Source organism: Microtus pennsylvanicus, chromosome 1 (genome assembly GCF_037038515.1).
Source record: "Microtus pennsylvanicus isolate mMicPen1 chromosome 1, mMicPen1.hap1, whole genome shotgun sequence".
In the NCBI taxonomy this organism is placed as follows: Eukaryota; Metazoa; Chordata; class Mammalia; order Rodentia; family Cricetidae; genus Microtus; species Microtus pennsylvanicus.
In genome coordinates, this window is record NC_134579.1 from 115993563 (window position 1) to 116002923 (window position 9361).

The following is a 9361-nucleotide window of genomic DNA, read 5'->3' on the forward strand; positions in this document are numbered from 1 at the left end:
CCCGAGCTTCTGGGGTAGGGAGGGCCACAGCACCTAAGTACCCGGTGGGCCTGACCAGGGCTGCAGCCTAAGGGGCCTGCGGCCTACACGGGGAGGACGACGACTACCAGTGACAGACAGGTGACTAACCAAGGAGACGGCGGATTCCAACAGTCAGCATGACGCCCCAGCGCAGGCAAGGTGGGGGCAGCAGCCTCATCTTCTTCCAAGGCGAGAGAAGGCAGCTCGGGAATTGTTGAAGCTTCGCTTCGCGCCTCTCCTCACCCTAGAAGAGCCAGCCTAGCCAGTCTCACGTCAGCGTCTCGTCCGTCACGTGACCGCGTCCATGAGCTTCGCGGGCCACGCATGCGCAGTTGTCTCTCGTTGCCCCGCCCCTCAAGCGGCCTGTCCCTTCCACCCTAAAGGGAGCTCTAGCCGCCTGGAGTGGCCACGTGTGCGCCTGCGCGCTCCGAGACCGCCCTCCAAGTGACGTGAGAGCTCACTCGGAGCGCTCGGCCGCGTCTCTCATCTCCGGCTCCCGTAATCGCTGTGATGGCTGCCGCGGTCCCTGGCGCCGTTTCCCTCTCCCCACTGCTGTCTATTCTCCTGGGCCTGTTGCTCCTCTCTGCTCCTCATGGCGGCAGCGGCCTGCACACGAAGGGCGCCCTTCCCTTGGACACAGTCACTTTCTACAAGGTAATGAGGACTGGGGGAGTCGTGCGCAGGTGCAGCTAGACTCCCGTGGGCGCGTGCGCTCATGAGGACGTTGGTCCCCGAGGGGTGGCAAGCAGGCACTCTATAGGGACCATCCCTAGATATCCCACCATCCTATAGGCCCAGTGTTGGCAGAATAAGGGCGCACGCTAATCACTCGGAACCCTTGCCTTTGCTTTGCAAGCCGGCTACTCGCTACCTCCTTCTACAAAAGAGCTATACAGTCAAGGGACCTAAATGTTCCTTCCCTTTATCTATAGGGAAAAGACAATGCCGGGAAAGATCCAATCCACGAGTCCCAAGTGGAAGATTGAAGGGCGGGGCGAGGTCGACGCTCTTGGGTTCCTTGATGGGTGGGGGTGGCGAAGAAAATTAAGCACGTTAACATGCAAGTGTGCTCCCTCTCTTCTCTGAGGATGGATGCCTGCTTGACAATGTGCCAATGTGCAAACCATATGATAGAGCGCGGACCCCTACAAAGTGCAAGGGTTAAAAAGGTGCACTTCTGACACCTGTAGAAAGCATGTTCGGGCAGAGAAAGAAATGAACAAAAACCAGGTCAAAGCACGGAAGAAGCGCCACTAGCCCTAGCGCCTCCCCCCACCCCCCCAAATGTGGTATCCAGGTCTGGGTAAATGAATGGTGGCAATGTTGGAAGCTGAATGCAGTGGACGGTGTGGACCCAACCTTTTCCTCACGCATCTGTCCCAGACCCCAGCAGTTCTCACTTCCTCTATTGGGCAATCTAAGTGTGGAGAGAAGTAGTCATTTTCTTATTTTGTTTTCATAGTGAGGAACTGAAAATCAAAAGAGAACTAAATGAGCCTGTCTCGAGTGGTTGGACACGTCCGTTTTGGACAGGGTTGCTGTTTGAAAAGGATCCTGCACATGTAGCCCATTCAATGTTGTCCTTAGGAATTAAAAAAAAAATGTCTGCCGTATTATTAATCACCCACTCAACCCTACATAGCAATCTACTCTTGATACAGCAGTCCAAGTGTGAACAAGGCATTTAGCACCGTAAGTTTAACTTGTCAGTGTTTACCATCTTTACCAACTGCTTCCCTGCACTCATCACTGGACCCCAATGGCCCCTGACTGCACCTTGAGATTCCACAATAGAATCCCCTTCTTACCTCTCACTTCCTAGCCATTTGCCCCCTTGTCCAATCTCTCCAGCCAGTACAAGCCTGACTTCCTAGCTCACAGCTGTTAGGACTTCGGCACTGTTCCTTGTGACTGGAACACTCCTTGCCAGTCTTTGAAACAAGTTACTTCACATTATTCTGTCTTAGGTTAAATATTACCCGCTTGGGGCCTTGCCTTGCTTTCTTGGGCCCCCGTGACGGTCCCCCTCATTCATTTCTGTTGCTCCGTCACTATTTTCTTTAAACTTGTCAGTTTCAAATCTCCCATAGAACATTACAAGCATATGAAGCAGCTGATTTGTTTCTCTGACTCTCTACACGGCACACCAGATTATTCATTGAGCATCTGACAGTGGATCTGGTATGTTGTCTTCACGTCAATCAACAGGTGCCTCCTCTATTGCTTCCAAATTTTTGCCAGGAATCTTGTTACATGTTTTGTCTTTCAGTGATTTCCAACTAGAATGGGTTTTCTTCACAGTGTTATTTTTGACCATCACTAAAAGGCTTCATTAGATGAAAGCCCCTATGCTGTTCATTGCTGTGTTCATTTAGAATGATGTCTGGGACATGATGGGCTTTTAACAGCTTCTTATATAGTGAAGAAATAAATAAAACCAGCCAGGCAAAGGTGTCAACACACAGAACTGAGGAGGCAGAGGCAGAAAGGTCATGAGTTCAAGGCCAGTATGGGTAACTTGATGAGATCTTGTTTTAAAAATCCCAGTGAAGGGGCCATAAGATGACTCAGCAGGAAGGCACTTCCACCAAGCCTGACCACTAGAGTTGGTGAAAGAAGAAAACTGACTCCCACACACATAACACATACATAACAGCACTATTGCATCCTGTTAGCTAAATCTCCTTTTTACTCCAGTGTCCAGCCACCCTATGATTATTGGTACTCGGTATTCTAAATGAGGTCCCCTGGTAGGGAGCCTGTGCTGTGCTTTTGAAACACCATCCCGCTTCTACTCACCTTGATTCCCAGCCATGCAGCATCAGCTCCCCAAGCCTGTGAGAGCTCTCTTCAGAACATTTTTCAGTGTGTCTGCCATGAGACACTGGGACTCAAGAACAGGCGCATGGTCCTTATCCTTAGAAATCCAAGTGGGAAAGACAGAAAATGAGCAAATAATAAGGTTTCAGAGTGAGATGGGAGAGGGTTAAGGAAATGAAGTAATAGGAGATTGGATCTTCCTATTCACTAGAAGAGGACATTTAAACTGACCCTGGAATGACAGAGGCAGACGAAGAGGCTTCCAGGCAGCAGAGTGGGACTAGTGTTGAGCAGAAACAAGGGCAGCTGGGCCACGGGGATATGAGCCGATTTATATTTTCAGTCTTCCCTGCTGCTGGGCCCTTGGAGCTCTGACTTTTTAGTGTCAGTGACCTGTTCCCGATGGCTTATGTCTTTGATGTCCCTAGGCAGTTTTAATATCCTTAAATAGGTAAAATAAAGTGAATGTTAAAAATAATAAGGCCTTTTCACCACCAGCGATTGCCTGTGATGAAAATATGACAGTCTGGGACTGTGTGAAAGGCTGATGGAGGAGGCTGGAGAGAGGGCTTAGTGGTTGAGAACAAACACTGCTCTTGCACCCATGTCATGCAGCTTATAGCCTGTCATTCTCTAGCTCAAGGTTGATCAGGCATCCTTTTCTGGCCTTCTTAGGTACCTGTACTCAGATGCACATAGCCACACATATATAACTAAAAATAATAAAAATAAGTTGTTTTTTAATTTGAAAATGGGTAGGCAGTATTATTGACCAAAGGTAATTAGATAAAATGTATACATTGAACGAAGCCACCAAAAGGAAGTCTTGGGCTCATCAGTAAGTTAAATGTAGACTGACCATTATGATTCCCTGAAGCTCCATTCCCAGCAAACCAAAGGAATGGAATTTTGTGTGTTCAAACATAACATGTATGTTAACGCTTTTATTCCCAGCACTCAGGAGGCAGAGACAGATCCACTTCATTAAATTAACTACCACAATTAAAATTCTGGCTTTGACAGTTTAAGACAGATGTAGCTAAAGGGAATGCTGGCCTTAGGAGATGGCATGGACTCAAGTATGGCCTCTTCATCAACCTTCTGACCTGAAATTGCTCAGTTCAGTTCAAACTCTGGCCTCTATGGCCAAAGCATCCTGAGTATTTGGTGTTTACTGACAAAGACCCTGGAAGGGAAGGCCTTAGGTATTTATGCACTATTCTATCTTTTGTGGATGTGAACACATGCACACCCAGTGTGATACCCACAAAGGAATCATATTCTAAGCTTTGGGGGAATCAGTGCATTCACACAGCTTGTCTCCTGTGTAGGCTCGTTTTCACTGTTTCTTAAACAGGGGCCCCTTGGGAAGGGGAATTAGCTCTAAAAGTCCCTGAACACCTGACTTGCTCAGCTCTATGCGCCCACAGGTCATCCCCAAAAGCAAGTTTGTATTGGTGAAGTTCGACACCCAGTACCCCTACGGTGAGAAGCAGGATGAATTCAAACGGCTGGCTGAGAATTCGGCCTCCAGCGATGATCTTTTGGTGGCAGAGGTGGGGATCTCAGGTACGGACAAGTCCAGGATGACTGGGGAGGGGCTTGGGATGAAGGAAGGTGGGGCTCATTTCCCTGGTGGGTGGGGGAGTAATGCGCCTGAGCCATTCACTTGGAGAAATTGGTTGTGTAGTCTGTCAGGACCTAGTGCCTGCAGCAAGCTTAAGCGGAGCAGGTGCTGCCCATGGAACCAGAGATGATCCTATAGCTGCCTGAAGGAACAACTCCTCTTCCCAAACCTTCACCTCTCTGACTTCCCTTAAGAACTGAGCACCTCCTGAAATGAGCCAGTGCCAACACTAATCGATGGGCAGTCTCTACGGCCATAGTCATAGGAAGACCTGGGAGGTCCTAGGGAATTTCTGGCAGTCTGGTAGCAGAGCTGGCTAGAACACTTCTCCAGGGCAATTAGTGGTGAGTTTACTCAATTTCCAGTCAGTTCCCTCAGAGCTTGGTGAATAATAACTGCAACAGAGCCAGCTTTCATCCTGTATCTACTATGTGCCAGGCCACTGTGCTGCTTTCCATGAGTTCTGTCCCAATACCTCTCTGAAAGAAGTACTATGGAACTATCACCTGTGTCTCAGACCAGTGGACTGATGCACAAGACTTAATGGTGCAGTTAAATGCCAGACCTAGGGGGCTGGAGAGATGGCTCAGCAATTAAGAGCACTGACTGCTCATCCAGAGGACCTGGGTTCAATTTCAGGCATTCACATGGCAGCTCGCAACTGTCTGTAATTCAGCTCCAAGTGATTTGACACCTGAGATATATATACAGTCAAAACACCAATGCACATAAAGTAAAAATAAATCATTTTTAAAAAAGACTAGGAGGAGCTCCTGGCAGCCATCACCACCCTTTAGCCTTGGAGGCCACTAGGCCCACTGGGGGCAGTGTCAGAGCCACCACATAGTGAGCACTTCATTCCTCCACATGACGGGTTTCCTCACTGGTCTTCCTCCAGTTTTGGTGAGGCAGGGTCTGCATTCACTAAATGCTCTCCTTTTCTATAATGCTGCAGTGAGGGTGGCTGTATTAGCTCATGAACTCCCAAGTTCAGTCCCTGCCCAGGTCTTTGTCCACTACCCCCAGATCTTCATGTGGCTGATCCCAGTTGTGTTCATAGTGTGGATCATGGGCTTCCTCACCCCCAAACTATTTGTTAAGATACGAGTTATTTTATTAAGATACTGTGAGCCGGGCGGTGGTGGCGCGCGCCTTTAATCCCAGCACTCGGGAGGCAGAGGCAGGCGAATCTTTGTGAGTTCGAGACCAGCCTGGTCTACAAGAGCTAGTTCCAGGACAGGCTCCAAAACCAGAGAAACCCTTTCTCGAAAAACCAAAAAAAAAAAAACAAAGATACTGTGAATGTAGCGTCAGACCTTGACATCTGAACTGTGACTAGGCCCTCACACACATAACATAGCACATAGTGGATACAATATTCAGAAGATCAATGTTTCCCCAAAAACAAAATACCACCCCCAAAAGACTCAGTGAATGACACAGTAAAACTACAAAGCTAAGGCATGTTGGGAAAACATTTAGACACAGGACTCTGGTGAAACTTCACACTAGACTGTGTACAGGCAATCTTTCTATTTCTCTGTCTGCTCAGCAGGCCCCCGTAGCAATGTTCTGCTAGTTCCTCATATTTGGTTTCTATTCACAGACTATGGTGATAAGCTGAACATGGAGCTGAGTGAGAAATATAAGCTGGACAAAGAGAATTACCCAGTCTTCTACCTCTTTCGGGATGGGGACTTTGAGAATCCTGTCCCATACAGTGGGGCAATTAAGGTTGGCGCTATCCAGCGCTGGCTAAAGGGTCAGGGGGTCTACCTAGGCATGCCTGGTTGCCTGCCTGCCTACGATGCCCTGGCGGGCGAGTTCATCAAGGCTTCCAGCATAGAGGCCCGCCAGGCCATCTTGAAAAGGGGGCAGGATGGCCTCTCAGGTGTGAAGGAGACAGAGAAGAAGTGGGCCAGCCAGTACCTGAAGATCATGGGGAAAATCTTGGACCAAGGTGAAGACTTCCCAGCCTCAGAAATGACTCGGATCAGCAAGCTGATTGAGAACAAGATGAGCGACAGCAAAAAAGAAGAGCTGCACAAGAGCTTAAACATCCTGACTGCCTTCCGGAAGAAGGGGGCTGACAAGGAGGAGCTGTGACAGGGCACAAGGGTTTCCAGGGTTTGCTGGGGTTGGGAAAGGGAGAGCCACCTGCTGGCTGTGAGGCCCCTATGGAGTACAAGGTTGTGGAACAAAGCAGTCCTGAGCCAGAAACCTAAACCCTGAGTATGCCTGGACATTCATGTTGCTGAGATCATACTTAGGACATCCCTAGAAGCCAGTGTGTGTGTGGAGAGCCTGTCAAGGCTGGTGAGCTGCCCCAGCAGAGGAATTGGTGCTACAGAGGAGTTAATGCTGAACAAATAAAAGTCTTGTTTTGGTTAGATGGTTTTCTTTTCAGATTGTACTTTTTTGGCGTATAATTTGAGTCTCAGCTATTGTGGATTTCTTTCTATCCCAGGCATCACCCTCTGAAGAACCATGAATGGTGAGGTAGAGAATGCTGTCTGCTGACTTTATGCCCTCTGTAATCTATCATGCTTTCTTTCTATAGAGCAAGTTCTTAGTTGTACTAATGCATTCTTTTTAGAATTTATACAATCAAGGCCATATGTGGTGACACACATCTGTAATCTGACAGAGTAGAGGTACAAGGATCACTTTCAGGGGCTGGAGAGATGGCTCAGAGGTTAAGAGCATTGCCTGCTCTTTCAAAGGTCCTGAGTTCAATTCCCAGCAACCACATGGTGGCTCACAACCATCTGTAATGAGGTCTGGTGCCCTCTTCTGGCCTGCAGGCATACACACAGACAGAATATTGTATACATAATAAATAAATAAATATTTTTAAAAAAAGGATCACTTTCAGCTACATAATCAATTTGAGGACCAGCCTAGGGTACATGAGACTATTAAAAAAAAAAAGGTACACAACCAGATGAACAATCACTCCAAAGATTTAAATGATAAATTACTTTCCAACAGTATCACTGGAAGTTACTTAGTCAACACTAAATTTTTATGGTTTTGGCTTTTGAGTCAAGGTTTTTTGTCTTCTTACAGCTCTGGCTGTCCTGGGACTCACTGTAAATCAGACCGCCCTTAAACTCAGACAGATCTGCCTCCTGTGTGCTGGGATTACAGGTGTGTGCCACCACTGCCTGGCAAAACCAACACTTAATAAACAACCTGACTCCACTCCACCCAGTGTTCAGCTGGATCAAGCAGAACATACAGCTGCTTTGTACTTGGGTGTGAACCAACCCCACGCCCTAAGTGCCCTTGCTCACAAGGCAAGGCTGACATTCTCAGCAATGAACTTGACATCTAAAGGATCTAGTACTTTTTATTTTAAATGATTTTTCTAATTTTATATTTCTGAGTGCTTGCCTGCAGTATATACGTGCACAATGTGCATGCAATGACCACAAAGGCCAGAAGAGGGTGTTGGGTTTTCTGGAACTAAAGTGGTAAATGGTTGTGAGCCACTTTATAGGTTCTGTGAACCAAACACAGGTCTCTGAGGGCTCTTAACTAATGAGCAAGCCATCTCTCTAACTGCTAATATCATTTTTATCAAAGTTCTTTCTAATCTCCTTGGGTGCTTCTGAAATACACACTTGCCTGAGGTGTTCTAGTTTATGCCCCTATCTAGGCCAGGCCAACTCCAAAGGACAAAATATTGGCCATTTTATAGAAAGCAGAGCACCCAGTCTCTTCAGCCTTTGTGAAAGAAGTGGGACAGTGGCAGTCTACCCTGGGTCTTCCCAGGATGGACTCAGCTTGGTTGCTATGGTTTCTAACCTTAGGAGCTCTGGAGGGGGACTAAATTGCCATGTCTATTTTAAGTTGAATCTGCTTAAGAGATATACCACAGAAATGCAATCTCCCCTCATACTGCCAGATGACTTTGTCCAGCAACACTGGCCCAGGGCAGTAAGCATGCTCTAATGATGGTTACCTAGAGTCTGGCGTCTTAGGGTTGGTCACACAGCTGCATTCTGTTTCTGTTTAAGGGAATTAATTCTTCAATAATCTGATGCAGTAAACAATAGATCCAACATAACAAACTTTATTCTAAAGAACCTGTACATTTTCTCAAATAGTGTCAAGAGGAACTTTTTAATTAAGGAGCATTTCTTAGTAATGAATGCCATTAAAAAGGGTGGAGTGAGACAATTCAAGAAAGTCCATGGGTGTATAGAGAAGCACTGTCTCACAAAGAATCTAGCTTTTAACTCTTATGCGTGTCCCTGGCATCTACAGAATCCACATGTTGCATAAAGTTGTGCCCCTCAAGCATGAACTGCAATGGCAAGCCCAAAATAACATTGTGTGATTACAGGACTCGCTCTGTACTCAGCACTGTAAGGTTGGCATCAATCAGTAATAGCACCTGCAAAGTTGAATCATGTTGGAAAAGAGGTTCAGGCAAGCATTCTTTTTATTCAGATAAAGTTAATTCCTCCCTGAAGAAACACGCAAGACCTGCTAAGGGCATGCGCTATCAGGGAAAAAAAGGAACCAGGAAAACAGCTCCTGTTTATACTGCATGGTTAGTGTGCCTTTGAGCAAGCAGCATCTCCAGGCAGCCTGAAGCCTTCCAGTGACCGTCCTAGGTGGGTGGGGCCATTGCACTCTGACTCATTCAGGTCTCCAGACACACTGATAACTTCCATCACACATGATGGATCTTCTACACCACACATAGCCTCCAACTAGGACTTAGGGTCTCAGTGACTAACAGATGTAGCACAACAGCTTAAGACACACCTGTTAGCTAATAAATGGAATTGTGTAAGGCACTATTGTTAAGCCACAAAGATTAGTTTTGACCTTTAGTCTTTTGGTTTTTGTTTATTTTCATTTGTTTGTTTTTAAGACAGT

At 46.9% G+C, this 9361-nt stretch overlaps 2 protein-coding genes across 14 annotated transcripts in view; one reads left to right on the forward strand and one right to left on the reverse strand.

Moving 5' to 3' along the window:
• The window catches only part of Tmem116 (transmembrane protein 116), a 68382-nt gene extending 68035 nt beyond the window's left edge, over positions 1-347 (reverse strand). For all 13 annotated transcript variants that reach the window (XM_075980515.1, XM_075980496.1, XM_075980615.1 and 10 more), the window contains exon 1: positions 130-347. The gene's annotated coding sequence lies outside the window, so the exon portion shown is untranslated. The remainder of the gene's footprint in view (positions 1-129) is intronic.
• A 95-nt stretch (positions 348-442) lies between these two features.
• On the forward strand, positions 443-6858 carry Erp29 (endoplasmic reticulum protein 29). Its single transcript, XM_075980631.1, has 3 exons — positions 443-675; positions 4272-4410; positions 6075-6858. Exons 1-3 carry the CDS (start codon positions 532-534, stop codon positions 6572-6574), a joined length of 783 nt encoding a protein of 260 aa, XP_075836746.1. The 5' UTR covers positions 443-531; the 3' UTR covers positions 6575-6858.
• Positions 6859-9361: the final 2503 nt, after the last annotated feature.

Coding starts and splice junctions, on each gene's coding strand:
- Erp29 (XM_075980631.1), top strand. CDS start 532: ATGGCTGCCGCGGTCCCTGGCGCCGTTTCCCTCTCCCCACTGCTGTCT. Junction 676..4,271: donor ACACAGTCACTTTCTACAAG/GTAATGAGGACT, acceptor ATGCGCCCACAG/GTCATCCCCAAAAGCAAGTT. Junction 4,411..6,074: donor GGCAGAGGTGGGGATCTCAG/GTACGGACAAGT, acceptor TTCTATTCACAG/ACTATGGTGATAAGCTGAAC.